General features: G+C 34.4%; 1 protein-coding gene across 1 annotated transcript in view; it reads right to left on the bottom strand.

Annotated features, from left to right (window-relative positions):
* The window catches only part of LOC122528643 (Down syndrome cell adhesion molecule-like protein Dscam2), a 169,817-nt gene that overhangs the window by 141,830 nt on the left and 9,338 nt on the right, over positions 1 to 18,649 (bottom strand). The window contains 1 exon segment of the mRNA XM_043653985.1: positions 13,828 to 13,917. Coding sequence (XP_043509920.1) covers positions 13,828 to 13,915 — 88 coding nt within the window. The 5' untranslated portion in view covers positions 13,916 to 13,917.

Raw genomic sequence — 18,649 nt, 5'->3', positions numbered from 1 at the left:
GTAAATTTCCTAGATACTGAATGAAGTTTAGTCTAATCGACTGATCGACACTCGGATTAACAAATTAGGTATTTGATTAGTGTCATTAATATTGTAGTAACATTCTAGTTACTTTATTCAGATATTAAATCTTCCATACGACTTATTAACGACTGCTGAAATGAATTAATTGCACACGGAAAGATTATATTTGCGGATCGTGAATTCTTAACGATCGATTCCCACCATTAGCCCACGGTTGGATTTTCCTTGCAGTTCGGGCGATAATCTTTTAATCCTCGCTTTCATAATCCACGAGTGGAAATACATTACACGGAAACAGTTAATACATAACGTACGCTCCGTTAGTAATACGCTTTTAGTGGCGCATCGCAGCTCGAAAATTATAAATGACCAAATTTCAACCTTTACTTATTACACACTTCTTTATTAATAAGTCTGTGCTATTATAATTTAATACTAGCACTCATTCTGGTGTTGGATAGTTTCCTTTTTTTTAACTCATTACGTCTACACTGAAAAATTCGATAATTTTCTTAAGATAAACAATATCCTCAACGTTTGACGAAACATTCGTATTTATTTTTATGAAATTAATTATCCCACACTTTCACGAAAATTATCCCTCTTCGTAAAACGTAAGCGTTCGTCGTCCATTAATTAAAAATTTAACACGCGGACGATGTATTACACTCGAATTAAATCTTCATCAAACGCGATATCAGCCGGATCTGAGACAGAGTCTCGTTACATTACAAAGCACTCTTTCGAAATTCCATTCACGTTCCAAACACTCCGAACGCCAACAGTGACGTTTTTCTCACGAAGGACACGGATTCTAAAAGACGTCTACTTTCCAAGCGGACACGTAACTTCGCTTAATGTCCGTTCACGGCGAAGCCGGGACACTCGGGCGAGAGAAACAGTCGGAGAACGAAAGAGTAGGAAGTGGAAAAAGGTATCGAGTGACAAAGAACGAGACACTGAACGAGCGTGACGAAGAGTTAGCGAAATATAAATAAATAAATAACAAATTTCCATTTAGTTTCCAAACGATCCAAAATAAAGTGTTTATGGTGTTGATCAGTAAAAGAACAGACTTTAAAAAATCATTCGTCTCTCGTTTCTTCAGTTTGATTTGTTCCTTGGTATCAAATTTTCTGGAATTTTTCCAAGTGTTTAATTGTTCAATCACGACGTGAAAAATTTACCCTTATCCCTTTATCAACGTGATACGCAAGTTAAATTGATAAATGAAACAATTTGTCTGTTCTTGGTACTTATTACTTCTTGAGTGAACACATTTGTGAATCACGAGATCAATCGAGGGGCTCATAAGTGAGTATAGTAATCGCTATACTCAATAATATTAGACCGATGCATGAAAATTCGTAATTTATTACATCGTCGACGAATGTACAGTTATGTCGAGAAAAAATTTTTTTCGTAGGAGAGAGTGGCGATCGAAAGAAAGTGAGAGAGAGAGAAAGAGAGAGAGACAGAAGAAGTGTATAAAAATCCATAATCTATTACGTCGTTTGCTCCTCAACCTCTTGAGCTGGAATGACGTCGCGAATTTTTTGTCCCAAAAATTGCAACATTTTCTCAGTCTTCGGCATATTTAAGTGTAACCCAGGCAAAACGAATGACAAGTTTATTACATCTTAATAGTTTCTATCCAATGATATTATATCGACGAGTTCGATATAAAAGAGAAAACGACGAATCATTGTATACGGTTCGGTCACTCGTTATGGTCCGCAATCAGTTGTCAACCCAAGAGGTTAACCTCTTACGTAGCGCTGGAATGACGTGCCACGCACATTGAGAATCTTTTTGTCCCAAAATTGCAACATTTCCTCAGTTTCAAGTATATTCAAATGTAACCCAGGCAAAACAAATGACAAGTTTGTTACTTTTTAATAATTTCTATCCAATGATATTATATCGACGAGTTCAAAAGAAAGGGAAAGCGACGAATCGTTGTATACGGCTCGGTCGCTCGTTATGGTCCGCGTTGCCAGTTACCAGCGCAAAGTGGTTAACGGGCAAATGTACAATCGCGTCGGGAAGAAATTTTTAGGTAGGGAGGAGGGAGGGATTGTCCCAGAGCTAGAGTCGCAAAGAATACGACTCTAGATAGACAGAGACAGAGAGAAAGAAAGAGAGAAAACCAGCGTGACAGGTTGGGTTCGAACGAAGGGTAGAGAGCGAGTATCGCGACACTCCATCGCGGGTCCAGAAATCGATACCACGATGGGGGATGGCCAGGAGGTGGTGAGGACGATGCCTCTTCGCTGTCCGTATTTTTTTTTTTTTTCTTTCTTTCTCCTTTCCGCGCGAAAGCGTCGATCTTGCCAATCCGCGTACCACCACGTGGCTTTCGAGCTACGGCCCAACGTCCGCGTCATGATGAATTTTCGATCTATTTGGCAAACGATCGTTGTTAACATTTCGCCGACGGCGGAAACTACCTAACCACCTAGTGGTAATTCTAGCCCGTGTTTGCTTTGCGCGAACCGACGCCGATGCTCGATGCTCTCTCCGCTTGCGCAGAGTTCCAGGACGTTTGATGGAGAACGGTGGGATTTAATGAAAGACAAGCACCACCACCGCGAGTTTCTTTCGTTTTCAATCGTTAATGAAGGAATTTTCTTTCCTTCATTTATCGGTTTTTTCTTTAATCAACGAACGATTGATGGGGATTTTAGGTTAGGTTTGGGCGTTGGAGTTTCTTCAAGACGAAAGTAACACAATTCGGGGAAAAAATCTGTAAAATTGATCTTGAGTTTGAATTTTAAGGTGAAAAAATTTTTCTGTTTGTTTGCATTGCATTCTACGCTAATGAAGGAATTTTCTTTCCTTTTTTTTTGTCGGTTTTTTTCTTTAATCAACGAATGATTGGTGGGGATTTTAGGTTTGGGCGTTGGAGTTTCTTCAAGACGAAAGTAACATAATTCGGGAAAAAATCTGTAAAATTGATCTTAAGTTCGAATTTCGAGGACAAAAAATTTTTTTTTGCATTGTATTATATACTAATGGAGGAATTTTCTTTCCTTTTTCTTATCGGTTTTTTCTTTAATCAACGATTGGTGGAGATTTTAGGTTAGGTTTAGGCGTTGGAGTTTCTTCGCGACGAAAGTGACACAATTCGAGAAAAAATTCTGCAAAATTGATTTTGAGGACAAAAAATTTTTTTTTGCATTGTACTCTACTTATTACAAAGGTAAAGCTTTTCCACGGAAATAGTTTCTCTTGAAAAATGGCGAAAAAGTTTTTTGATCATTTAACATGGCGGATGCTCGCGTGCTAACAGCGACTTTATGATTCTGGATTACGTTTCAACATTTAATTTATGATAGTTTCAACATCAATGCGAGTCTAAATGATCAGATAATAATAAAACAAACTGTTAACATTATTTAAAATCATTATTCAAAATATTAAAACAAAATATAAACGTTATATCCACGCCTCCAGTATCATAAAGTCGCTGTTAGAACGCACGAAACTACTCTGCCATTTTTCAACAAAACGATCAGGTTGCAACCTATGGTCCTTTGGAAAAGTTTTACTTTCGCGATGAGTAGAATGCAAATGCAAGAAAAAAAGAAAAAATTTCTTTCTGACCATGAAATCGTATGACTTCTGACCTTCACACGTATTTCCATCGAGCCGAAAACGTAAAATTCACAGAGAAATGTTTCTTTCTACTCTGTACGAATATTTGTTCCACAAATTCGACACAATTGATCAAAATTCTCGGTGAAGTTAGATTTTTTTCAACACCTTCGTAATTTTCAGTAACTCGTGACGTTAATTGCTGAAGAAGAGATGACAGAGAGGGGGGGAGGGGAAGAGGAGAGATTACGAGTTAAAGTCGCACAGTTCGAAGGAGAATAGCGAAGCTGAACCCTAGAAGGTTTTCTATCCGGTTGGTTTTTCCAACGGCGGCGAGTGCACTACAATTATTGGCGCTTCGCGTTCAATGACAGCGCCCGGGGCTTAATTGTCCGTTAATTAACTGCGAGAAATTAATTAACACTTCATTCAGCTCGTTACAAAGTTGTTCAAACGCGGGCAAGTTATTCGGTCGTGCATTCCGCCGTGGCGGAGCCGGCTTGGCAAACATTAACTCCCTCGGCTTATCGAAATCCTAATTCTTGCGCGGACGGAACTATTGTTAATTAAAGAAACAGCGCGCCTTCGCCATCGAGAATTCCAATTAAAATAAATAAATCTCCTGTACCGCGGTGCTCGGCTCGTGTTTAACTTGTTTCCCTCTCTGTCTCTCTCTTTCTCTCTCTTTTATTTCGTTGGCAAAATGTTTGGAATAGAGATAATTAAAAAAATTTTCGAACGCCTATAGTTAACGTTGTGAGAAAATAATTGCCGAGCGCTCTGCTCTGTCTCTGTACTCGTTTCGCCCGTGTAATAAAAATAATCGAAGGTGTTTCTAATTTTTATAATTGGCGTCGCGACCAGAATCGATCGAGGAACTTGTAGGGCCAAAAGTATGAAAATTGAATCGAAGAAATTCGACTGCAAGGAACAGGGAAAGATTTATATTTTATTAAAAATTATTCGAACCTCTAAAAAAATACATTGCAAGTCCGTAAAATTACTCTAAGATATTGTAAATTGACCAACGCGTGTGAAAATATTCTGCACATAAATATCACTATAATGTTCAAATCGTAATAAATTAAATAAATTTATAACAAATTAATGACAAATTAAGATATATAGATTTGTACAAATATGTTTCTGTCTAGATCAATATCAAATCAATATCAAATTCTGACAAAAATTGACCAGTGTCTTTCAAGTAATTGCGAGGGAAGAAAATCTGGAATCAAACTGACGAGCTTGGCTTTGAATTTCACGAGTTTCACTCGAAATCCAATGATACAAAAATTACACACGAGCTGCGCCAAGTGCGCGAAGCGAATTTTTGCCTGCACATTTTTCAAATACATTTCACAAAGTTTGTACGAACATCCGCGTTATCTTCTTTTTTCCACCCTCTTCTTGGGTTTAATATTCATTCGAAATTTTTCCCCCACGTCCCGAGGATGGAAACGTTACGTTGATACTTCGAGAATTGATGTATGAGAGGCGAAGTTCCCTGCGGAGTTGAATTAAGGTGCGCCGGTAGAACAAACAGCGGAAGTAGAAGAGAACCGGCTTTGGTCAGCCATCAAATCTATCTTCTCCTCAAAAGTAGTTAACTCTCGCCTTCATGTCTTACACAATGACGCTACTTTTATAATAATCATTGTTAAATTCGCGCCAAGTTGTGAAATATTTTGTTGTATATAAACTATATTTCTTATATGTTTCAATATTTTACTAAAAGTGAAGTTTCAAGATTGAATTTCGTACGACCGGTATCGATTATACAGTTGATGATTAAAGTGTAGTTGCAAAATGCTTCATTGTACATTTATTATTACGTTGAAACGAAGATTATAGAATTTTTTTATCACACATTCGACAACTCCGTTTCAACAGTCATCAAACCCGCGAAATTAATTCCAAATCTTGTCAAATTAATTCGAAATACCGAACGGAGAGGTCCTGCTCTCATTTTACAAGAAATCAACCGCGCAACGAACAACCGATCGTCGAAGCGAAAGAAAAAAAACAAGTAAACACGGAGGAACGTAGAAACAGAAATTCAAGCGAAACCATTTTCCATTCATCGCTCGTCTTCCGAACCGAGCCACTCCATTACCATTAATTACTCAACAAAATTCCACTTTTGGCGAAGCTCTTTCGTTACCATCGGCCGGAAACAAGAGGAATAAGCAGAGGCAAAATCTCGACAGAGGCACACGCCGTAGAGACTTGTACGATAATTAGCGAACAGGCGCGACTCGTCAGCGTTTTCAGATCCCGGCGCGATTTCCGCTGACTTCCAACCCCTCCGCCCCGTCGTTCGTCCGAAATTAACCGATAAAAAGCAACTCCCTCCGCCTCCTCCTTCATCCAGCGATCGTTTCTCGCTTAAATATTTGAAGAATATTCGCTCAGCTTCGATTCTTGCCTACGTCTACCTTGCGAATCGTATCTTTGTCGTCGTCTTCATTCACGAGCGTCGCTCATCGTCGATTCGCTCGCTTCGTCTCTCCCTTTACTTCCCCACTGGAAATAATTTCCAGCCCCGCGGTCGTTGCCTCGAAACTTTGTCGAAAGGAGCGAAAAAGCATCGAGGACGATTGCCTCGATCAGAAATCAATAGGCCTGTCTACAGCTTACGTGCATGTCAACGACGAGACCCCCCTCCTTTCTCGAGTGCAACGAGTTCGTCGTTTGTCGCGAGATGATTTACCAGGCTGCTGCATGGTTTCTTTTCTTCTTCTCTCAGCAGGGGTAGTTTGTCCGACGTTTGACTGTCGTTGGCAGATTTGGCAAATCTGGTGACAGGTGAGATTTTTATAAACGAATTACGGCAGTCACGATTTTAGAATTTGGTGGCTCCGAGGCTTCGAAAGTTCAAGCTTCGTCGGGACGAAGAGGATTTCTAGAATTTTTGAATTTTCAGTGTTTCAGGGAGTGTTTTGAAATTTCGAGAGTTTGGATTTTAAAATTTTGGAGCCTTCGAGGCTTTGAAAGTTCAAGCTTTGTCGAGACGCAAAGGATTTCTAGAATTTTTGAATTTTCAGTGTTTCAGGGAGTATTTTGGAATTTCGAAAGTTTGAATTTCAAAATTTTGGAGGTTTCGAGGCTTCGAAAATTCAAGCTTCGTCGGGACGAAGAGGATTTCTAGAATTTTTGAATTTTCAGTGTTTCAGAGAGAGTTTTGGAATTTCGAGAGTTTGAATTTTAAAATTTTGGAGGCTTCGAAAGTTTAAGCTTCGTCGGGATGAAGAGGATTTCTAGAATTTTTGAATTTTCAGTGTTTCAGAGAGTGTTTTGAAATTTCGAGAGTTTGGATTTTAAAATTTTGGAGGTTTCAAGGCTTCGAAAGTTCAAGCTTCGTCGAGACGAAGAGGGTTTCTAGAATTTTTGAATTTTCAGTGTTTCAGGGAGTGTCTTGGAATTTGGAGAGTTTGAATTTTAGAATTTTGGAGGCTTCGAGGCTTCGAAAGTTCAAGTTTTGTCGAGACGAAAAAGATTTCTAGAATTTTTGAATTTTCAGTGTTTCAGAGAGAGTTTTGGAATTTCGAGAGTTTGAATTTTAAAATTTTGGAGGCTTCGAGGCTTCGAAAGGTCAAGCTTCGGGATGAAGGGAATTTCTAGAATTCTTAAATTTTCAGTATTTCAAGGAGTGTTTCGGAATTTCGAGAGTTTGGATTTTAAAATTTTTGAGGCTTCGAGACTTCAAAAGTTCAAGCTTCGTTGGGACGAAGGGGATTTCTAGAATGTTTAAATTTTCAGTATTTTTCCGAGTATTTTCGAATTTCGGGGTGTTGGAATTTTAGAATTTATACAATTTTAGAACTTTCAGCGTTTTGGGGTACTTGTTATTAGAGTTTCGGAATACTGGAACGTCGAAATTCGAGAATTTGCGAATTTCAGACAATTTTAGAATTTTCAGTGTCTTGGAATTTTGGTTTTCAGGGTGTTTTGGAATTTCGGAACGTTGGAATTTTAGAATTTTTACAATTTTAGTACTTTCAGCGTTTCGGGGCACTTGTTAGAATTTTGAAGTATTGGAACGTTGGAATCCAAGATTTTGGAATTTTCAGCGTTTTACTGAAACATATCTATATCTCGGAATGATTCGAGCTGTAAAAATCCTAGAATCAAGATTTTCGTTTCACGAAAGATGATCCAAGATTCTTTTACCCCCTTGAACACTAGAAATACCAAAGTGATTAAAATTGCAATTTCTTTCAATTTACAACGTTGTTATTCTCCGGATAATTTTTACAAAATACACGAACGAAAAAACTCGTGTCTCTTGCCGTATTATAAACTTTCCTCATTTCATTTTGCATTGAAATTCCAACTCCTTCGTTCCAAATCTTTCTGCTTCACGCTCCTAATATCTCACAAAAACTTGCAAAATATGCCGAAGAATCAAGCAAATCCCCCAAAATCATCGTACCTCCCATGTTCGTATCGTTCTCTTCTGGCCATCGATAAACCTAACATAAAATGAGAGTCACTGAAAGAGAGAGAGAGAGAGAGAGAGAATGCGCTGTTCGGTGGGCCCGGCCAGAGTTGTTGGCACAGTGCTCGTGATCGATTACTCGTCATCCGCGCGCGATGTCCCGAGTTCGACGCCCACCACCCGCTGCCAAACCAAACGTACTTCTTCCTCTTTTTTCCACACTTCCCCCCCCCCCCCCCCCCCCCCCCCCCCCCCCCCCCCCCCCCCCCCCCCCCCCCCCCCCCCCCCCCCCCCCACCCCCCGACAACCCTTCGGCAACCCCTTCTCGAGCCTCGTTGTCTCCTGCTCTCTTTTCCCCTGTTCCACTTTCAATCTATCGGTTCCAAACCTTCCTCTCTCTATCCTTCGTTCTATCGATCTCTTCACTCATTCTCTCTCTCTCTCTCTCTTTCTCTCTTTCTCTCTCTCTCTCTCTCTCTCTTTCTTGTTTCGACACACGTAGAAAACGATCACGTTGTACACGATGGACGTTTCGCACACCCAAAGGCGATTCTTTCTTTTTTCTTTGCCGCCGGGACCGGGTTCCTCCGGAAGAGAACGTGAAAGAGGTGCAGATAGAAAGAGAGAGAGAGAGAGAGAGAAAGAGAGAGAGAGAAGTCGATCTCTGCCAAATCAAACTTAAGCCGCTCACCCTCCCCGCGCGCGTCCTTCGACCGAAAGCTGGACATTCGGAATATGGTTCGCCGCGCGTTCGATGTATCGATCGTAGGTGACTAGACACCGACCGAGCCGATGCTCCCGTTTTTATCTCCCCGCGATTCTTCCACGCGCAATTTTCTCCCGTTCGATTGTTTCTCTTTCTTTCTTCCTTCCTTTTCGTCTCTGTTGGAGACAGACTCCTCTGCCCGGGAGTTCTTTGGGAGTTCGTCCGAGTCCTCGGAATCGGATTTGTCGCAGATCGAGCGAGCAAGTTGAATGTTTTGTGAACGAAGAACGGGTGAATTTCATCGAGATTTCGAAGGAGATAACAATTAAATATGTCACATTAGAAGTTAAATTATGTTAGAAATTAGAAAATGAAAATATAGTGTAATTATATTTTATTATAATATACAATATAATTTAATATATAGTATAATGTAATATATAATATATTATATAATATATAACATATAATATATTAATAATATTATTAGGTAATATAATATATCAATATATTACTTAATAATATTAAGTAATATATCAATATATAATATAATTTAATATATATTATAATGTATAATATAATTAAATATATAATATATTAAGTAATATATTAATATAATTTAATATACATTATGATATAATAAAATAATTAAATATAAATTATAATATAATAAAATAAATATAAAAATGAAACATAATATAATTTTTTTAAAATGTATGATATTCTGAACTTCAAAAAAAAAAAAAATATATATAAAAAGTAAAAAAAATTACGGATTTATTTTAGTAGAAAGTAATTATTTAGCAGTCCTGAATGTAATATTCCTGTTTCTCAGAAAAACGTGCCAAAATGTTCCAAAATGTCTAAAAATGAGTTTATGAATCGTAAAATCAATTATATTGAATTAAATGTTAAACAGCACGAATGAAAATTCGAAGAAATGCATCACTAGTAGAGTAGACGTCAGAGTGCAATCCACAGTGTATTACAATATACGAAAATCATTATATTCCGTCCGAACTCGATTAAACAACACTTCGACAAGACATTAAATTTCACAGGAAATTAAGTCTGCATCCTTGCAACTTAAAACTTAAAATATTCTATTAAACACTCGTGAAAAAATTCCAGAAAATCGCAAAAACTAACGAGAGAACAACTAATAGTGGAATAGAAATGCAAGAAACGCATCGCTCCTTCATTTGAAATTTCAATCGATAGGTAATCGAGACTGAGCCGATTATACGCGTTATTTTTAGTCGAAATAAAATATACACACACACACACACACACATACAGACGCATGAAAACCGCGAATGTTTCCAGTGGGCGTGTATGACGAAGTTTTTATCGAAAACCACATACTCCTGGCAGCGTAAATATTTCGCTTGCCCCGTCCTTAATTAAAATGCAGAATAACAAACAAAATGCCGGGGCAAATAAAACTCAATATCGGAATTAAAAGTACTCGGAATGATGATCCAGCAGTGATGGTCTTGATTTACATCGGCGATTCTCCTAGCGATTCTCGAATTATTTTAATCCGAGTGGAACTTCGATCCGAGCGAATGGTGAATTTTACTGGGAGTAACAGTTGTTACAGAACTCAATAACAGAGAAGAGAGAGAGAGAGAGAGAGAGAGAGAGAGAGAGAGAGAGAGAGAGAGAAGGATAAAAATGTTCCCAAAGTGATGACGTTCCAGGGGAAATTGGATCGAAGAATTGTCAGAATTCAGAGCTCGGGATTGGAGATTAGAGTTGTTGGACTTAAAAAATTACAGATTTAGAACTGTAGAATTAGAGTTGTCAGAGTTTGGAATTTCGGAGGTTAGACTCGAAAATTTAGAAATTAGAGCTGTCAGAGTTCAAGACTTCAAAATTTAGAAATTAGAAATACTCAGAATTTAAAATTGCTAGAGTAGGATTTAAAAATTTAGAAATTCAGAATTATTAAAATTCAGAATTGTCAGGATTTTCAATTCAGAGATTGGACTTAAAAATTTGGAAATTCAGAATTATTAGAATTCAGAGTTGTCAGAGTTTGGAATTTCAAAGGTTAGGCTTAAAAATTTAGAAATTACAGTTGTCAGAGTTCGAGATGATTAGATATCAAAATTTAGAAATTAGAAATACTCAGAATTTAAAATTGCTAGAATTTAGAACGTAAAATTGTTGGACTTAGAAATTTAGAAATTCAGAATTATTAAAATTCAGAATTGTCAGGATTTGCAATTCAGAGGTTAGACTTAAAAATTTAGAAATTAGAAATACACAGAATTTAAAATTGTTAGAGTTTGGAACGTAAAATTGTTGGACTTAAAAATATGGAAATTAGAATTATTAGAATTCAGAATTGTCAGAGTTTGGAATTTCAGAGGTTGGACTTAGAAATCAGAGTTTAAGACTGAATTTCAGAGTTTGGACTTAAAATTTCAGGAATTAGAATTACTTAGAATTCAGAACTGTTGGATTTAGAATTATTAGAATTTTGAATTCAGAATCTAGAATTATTAATCTCCAGAATTTACAATCACTGGAATTTACATTACACTATTTTTTTAATCATCAAACAGCGTTTTATTGAGCACTCTGAAATGCAAAAAATTCTCAAAGCTTTTTAAAAAATTCCCCACAGAGGAAACTAAATTACTAATAACAAAACAATTAACCCTAAAACCACGCAGATGTTTCAGAAAGTCCTTCTATGCACCAACATCTCCACCCCAAATCCATCCAATTCACTTATATCCTCCTCAACCATGGTCCACCGTCCCTAAATGCAACCCTTCACTACCGAAACAAGTATGAATAACAAAATATTGTACAACAGGCCAGACCAGTCTCTCGTCTTATCCACCCTGTCATCGATGTTTCTCAATAAACTAGCCGACAAGTGAAACAAACACAAGCTCACTACCGTACCATGTTCTCCCCGTAAGTGAAACGGAATTCAAATTGCTCCATAGACTTTGGAAAAAGATGGCCAGATTGGCCAGGGGTCATTGTCTTACGTAGCTGCCATATAATAAGAGCGCTATCTGTCCATTAATCTAGACACAGTTCAGAGGCACGAGAACGCGTCCCCTAGGATACACAAACCCCTTTCCTTTCCCTCGATGGCGGCTATTATCGAAACTGGTGGGAGAGCAAGGGGAGAGACAACGAAGAAGGCCGAGAGACAAGAGGTCGCGCGAGGCTCAGAAACGAGGGTAAGCCTAACACCGGACACGCGAGAACGCTTGCGAATTTTCCATTTGTTTCCTGGCAATCGGCCATTTTACTATGTCACTCGCCGTCACCCCTTCGAGGAGAGGAATTTCTATTGGTGAGAAAGAGTTTTCGATCAGACAGTTCTGAAATAATTAATACTAAAATGAAACTAAGTATGACAGATTGTTATGATGACCTTTTTCTTTTTTTTTTAACAAAGTCACAGCAGACGAAAGTATAGACAATTGTTCATTTAAATCAATTGTGGTGCGACAGTGACTCAACGAGAACAATTTACATTTGTCAGAATACCAGATGGTGACAAGGTTGGTGAAATCTTTTTCTGGAAAGCTGAAATACATCCTACAAGTAGCATATTCTCTTTTTTTTTCTTCTTCTTCTGGTATTCTGCATGCAAACACTCGGTAAAATATTATTAATTCATTTTATTATATTTTTTTATTATTGTATGTATTATTATTAATATTATTTTATTAAAAGTCTGTATGTGTGTTCAGTTACAGCTCATCGCTGTAGGTAGAATAATATTGCAGAATTGCATGATATTATTCGCCGGAATAATTTAAAAGGCCGGGGCATTTGGTAAAAGAAAAACCTGATATGAAAATTTCAAGAGAGGTATTTAATCGGTGAGAAAAATGTGAAAATGAAATTGTTCAATTACGATTTGAGAAGTTGGGATAAAATGTTCGATAGAAGAAAAATTTTGATATAAGAATTTCAATGATTAACAAGAGGAACTGTTGGAAAGGAAATTTCAATTATTGTATGCCAGGGGAAAATATTCGGGAAAAGGAAACCTAGCGCGAAAGTCTCAGTTATTGTACACTAGAATAATCGAAGAAACTAAAATATCCGACGGGAGAAAAATTCAATACAGAAATTTCAAAAATGCTACGCCGTGAAATAATTGGAGCAGCTGAGATGAAATTCGGAAAATTCTAATTTTAATTCGAAAAGAAGAATCTATCATACTGAAGTATATATATCGTATAAAATATTGAAGAGTATTGTGTAAAAATATTTGCTTCGGTGTACATGTGAAAAAAGAAAAAGAATGTGTCCAGATGGTCTTTGATTTTTGCAAATTTTGCAGTGAGAAACGAATAAAAATGGAAAAATCTGCAACATAACATAACAGATAGAAAAATGATATTTGAATAGTCACTAAAGCGGTCGAAATGGCCAATTTATAATTTTACAGACATGAAACAATGTCTAGAGATTTAAATAATTTTTTAAAATTAATATATGAAGCTCCATTGTATTAGAAAGTTTTTTCATTTCTCTGCCTTTAATATTTCTGATAGAAATTTTACCCTTCAATCGTCGCTAGTTCTAATGTGTTAATGTTCATTTCTATGTGTCGTATCGTTACTAATTTATTACCTTTTTTACGACAGTATTATTTCAAGTCGTAGAAATTGCCGAAAAAAATATAATAAATCGTGGTATAAATAATGCTACGCCATATTTCGTAAGAAGAACGAACACACATTCATTTATATATAAAATTAATATGACGAACTAATAATTAACGTTACTAAAAATTGATATTACTAATTAATATTATTATTATATTATTATGTTAATATTAATATAATTATTATATTAAAAATATAATAATATTATATTATTAATATTAATATAATAATAATATTAATTAGTAATATCAGTTTTTAGTAATGTTAATTATTAGTTATTATATCAATATTAATAATATTAATATAATTATTATATTAATAATATAATAATATTATATTAATATCAATAATATTATTAAAAATTAATACTAATAATATAACGATTTCAAGGAAGATCGACTCACCGGTCAGAAGGAGCAGCGCCACGATCGAGTCCATTCCCAATGCCGAGATTCTTTGAAACGCGATCAATTCAACGCATTCTCGGAACATTCCTGCAACAAGAGTAATCAGTCGGTTAACGGATCGTAAGAAAAAGCCAGGGTCATCGAGTTAGCAAGTACCGTGGAACACCAGCGCGTGTTTTGCCACGGTGAAATTTCGGCGATTTCTTGCTCCGGCGTCAGAGACCGGATGGGAATGGGTTTTCCAACGATTAATTAGGATAGACGGTAGCAACAAGGCTCGGCGATGTATCGATGCTCGAGCGTTAAATACGCCCATTGCCCTCGTTTATTCGATAAATTTGGGCAGAGAGCTTCCGGGATAGAAATCTGTATCGGTACATATAATAATGTGCAACGTTGTAACATACGGATACAGAATTATGCTTAACAGCGTGCATGAATATTGGCCAATTGTAGTATTATGTATTATATATTATTATATTACATTAATATTAATATAATAATAATAAAGTAATTGCTAGAAATTTTTTTTTTAAGATGGACACGTATGTACGTACGTATGTCTTAAAGTATGACCAATTTACTCGTTTTAAATCGCCAATTCATTGTGCAATCCGACGTCTGATTGTTCAACCTCGTTTCAGAAAGAGAAAACGAACGATCTCGTTAACAATTGTTTGTTTAGTGTCGATTTTCAAATTGGGAATGTGTTGCTCGACTTTAAAAATTATCGATTACAAAAAGATAAAACTAATTTTTGCCAGATGTGTTGTCAATCAATCAATCAAGGAAATTTAAGATGGATATTGCTCGAAATTTGAAAATTGTTAAGAATTTCATAGACACCATATCTGACAGAATTCAAGAATTGCACGAAGTGATAAAGATTCATGTAAAAAGAATTTTTTTTGCTTCTTAATTTCTTTCACAATAAACAATGAATAAGTAAATAAATAATAAATAAATAACTAAGCTTACAGTAGGACAGTACATTTAAAATACGCGGTAGCTAACACACGTAGAGCTATATATTTAAAAAAAGTCAAAGTTTTACCAGAAATACACTAAAAATTACATAAATGGCCCTAATTCTTCCTCTCAACAACATTTTAATCTCGACAATTTGAAACGTTACGCTACAGCATTTAAAAAGGAAAAAAGAAAAAGTATCATTAAAAGTAGAATTTTTTAATATTAAATTTAAATATTATTAAATATAAAAATATATAAATTATATTAAAAATTATATATAATATAAAAATTAAATTTAATATTATTTAATAATTAAATATTAAATTTAAATATTATTAAATATAAAAATATATAAATTATATTTATAATATATAAATTATATTAAATTACATAAAATTTATATATATTAAATTATATAAAATTATATTAAAAATTATATATAATATAAAAATTAAATTTAATATTATTTAATAATCAAATATCAAATTTAAATATTATTAAATATAAAAATATATAAATTATATTTATAATAAATTATATTAAATTATATTAAAAATTATATATAATATAAAAATTAAATTTAATATTATTCAATAATTTAATATTAAAGGTAAAACTTTTAAAAATTAATAGTGAAAACAGAGAACGAAAACGTATCGTCGAAAGTATGAAAATATGAAAAGAAGGAAAGAAAGAAGAAGATAAAAAGTTGCAAAACTCTTCGTCGTCGCTCTTCCTTGCGGAACGAGCGGCAAAATCGAGATTTCACAAGGAACAGACGAGAATTATCACGCTGCCTACGCGTTGCCATCTGCTGACCATTAATCAATTAGCGCGATTCCGCGAGCACGCTATGCGCGATGTAACGACCCTCCAAACGATAGGAGTGTCGCCGTGGCGTAAAATTTCAGTTAAATGGCCCGCTCGTGCGCGCGCGCGCGCGCGTGTTAAACGATCACGTCGAAAACCGTGGGCCGAGGGTGGAAGTTTAATAACGCGGCAGAAACGGCCATCGCGAAACCGTACGCGCTACCAACCCCCATGGCCGGGTGCGAAATTATTCGCTTTATATGGCGCAACGGTGTATTGTGGTTGTTCATGGTGAAGGATAACGCGCAATGTTTTCGGGAGTTTGGTCGGGTTATTGGACGTGAAATGCCTAATAAATGGGGGGTGGTATTTGACCAGGGTTATGAAGTATGCGCGTGCGCGCGCGCGCGCGCGCGTGTGTAAATTAAATGAAATCACCTGTCCACGATTAATCAATGTGATTTCTTTTTAGATAGATAGTCTTTTGATGGATCGTTGCGAGAAAAATGGATCGTCGGTGCTTCTGTTTGGATAGAATGGGATTCTTGTCAATTTTAATAGTTTGTTCTGTTTCATTCTGTGTCATTTCGTTTAATATTGTTGTTATGTCATTTTGTTTGTAAATTTGTTCCATTTTATTTTGTGCCATTTTGTGTAATATTTTGTTCCATTTTATTTTTTGTCATTTCGTTTAATATTTTGTTCCATTTTATTTTGTTTCATTTTATTTTTTGTCATTTCGTTTAATATTTTGTTCCATTTTATTTTGTGTCATTTCGTTTAATATTTTGTTCCATTTTATTTTCTGTCATTTCGTTTAATATTTTGTTCCATTTTATTTTTTGTCATTTCCTTTAACATTTTGTTTAATATTTTATTCCATTTTATTTTCTGTCATTTCGTTTAATATTTTGTTCCATTTTATTTTGTATTATTTCGTTTAATATTGTTAGTTCATTGCCAGTCGTTAATGCTAAGTCATTAGTGCTAAGATGATTACGTATGGTGTGTTGAAATATAAGATAATACTCTTATGTGTTCAGATTGGATGAATGAATGCTTGCTCGTTTACTATGTGAATACTTCGACGAAATTTGTGAACTGGTATTCGTTCGTTTATTAAACTGTTCTGTACGTAGTAATTATTGTAAATTAGTGGACAATGTGGACAGTGGATGGCGAATCTCAGAATTTTCGAGCAACTCAATATTGCAATTTCATGAAACTTTAGTTGAAAGTATACTATATGTATATGATTTAACAAAGAGTTGCACTGATTAGTTAGAAAATTAAAAAATATTCACACCAATTCAGATTAAACTTTCGTGCGTAGAGTCACCCCTTTCTGATTGTATTTTTGCAGTATAAATATTCGTGATATTTATCGCGGTAAACGTGGTATATACATAAATATTCGTGGTATTTATTAATCTATTAATCTTACTTTATTCAATCAACTAATAAATAATTATTTATATAAAAATCTGCTAATCTTACTTTATTCAATCAACTAATAAATAATTATTTAAACCCCCCAATTCTAACACGCAGGAAGAACTTTAAACAAATTCTTATATGATTTTCTTTCACGAACAACTATGACATTCTTCTAAGCTCGAAATATCGACAATTTTTCATCATTATACGTTCGATTGTAGCGACCTCTACTTCGAAGAATTTAGATCAACGACATCTAAAGTTCCGTCGAGATGTGTATTTAATATAAACAATAGAATATTTAAAAATAGCTATTAATTTTATTGTCACCATAGAAATGTTTACTGTCACTTATATATATTGTAGCCATAGTAGAAATTCTTCATTCGTTATTTCGTTATTTCGTCATTTAACTTCCATTATGTAATCNTTTTATATAAACAACTAAAATTAATTACGGAGTTATTATTTATTTATAGTATTGTGATATAAATATAAATTATCATAATCATTATACAGTTATAGCTCCTCGCTCCATCTTCATCACGTTGATATTATTTAGCGATCAAATATCATTCGATAACAACGCGACGAATAGGAGCAACTAATTTCACAAAATTCCACAAGGAACAAAGTGTTCCGAAGCGTATATTTTAAAGTTACAGACGGACGAATTCCTATCGGGGATCCATTCGGCCGAACGTTGGAATTGAAACGTATTAAGGTACACGTATAAACGGGTCGATAAGCGATAAGATTGATGGCGGTGAGGTTAAGATATTCATTTATTTCTGAAGAGTGACACGCTATTTTTCAGGACGCTGTTCGACGAGCGTAATACATTTATCTTAATATTTCATGCTGTCCGGAGAACCGGAGGAACGTGTGCGTGCGTGTACGTATAACAGAACGAATGTTGAACTGCGCACCGTTGGAGAAATAAAAATAATTATATATTATGTATTATATATAATTTTATATTAGTAATAAAAATAATTGTATAATTTATTATAATTTTATATTAATGTGCACTATATATAATTTTATATGTATAATATAAAAAATTATATATAAATGTATAATAACATTATAATATATATAATTATTTATATATAATATATAATATATATTTATATTTACAATATATTTTTATATATTTTTATATATTTTATATATAAATAATTATTTAAATATATATATATATATATATATATATATAAATTATATATATTATAATATTATTACACATTTACATATAATTTTTTATATTATATATAAATGTATAATATTATAATATATATAATTATTTATATATAATATATAATATATATTTATAATTAGAATATCTTTTATATATAAATAATTATATATATTATAATATTATTATACATTTACATATAATGTTTAATATTATATATATAAAATTATATATAGTACATTAATATAAAATTATATACAATACATTTATATATTATATATATTATAATATACACTATATACCACAAATATAATTTATATATTACATTTACGCAATTACAAGCTTGTAAGCTCGGAGCCATCGACGTGTAACCGTAAAAGAAAAAAAAAAAAAAAAAAGAAA

Source organism: Frieseomelitta varia, unplaced genomic scaffold (assembly GCF_011392965.1).
Source record: "Frieseomelitta varia isolate USP_RPSP 00005682 unplaced genomic scaffold, Fvar_1.2 scaffold_254, whole genome shotgun sequence".
In the NCBI taxonomy this organism is placed as follows: domain Eukaryota; kingdom Metazoa; phylum Arthropoda; class Insecta; order Hymenoptera; family Apidae; genus Frieseomelitta; species Frieseomelitta varia.
This window is presented reverse-complemented; position numbering and strand designations above follow the sequence as displayed.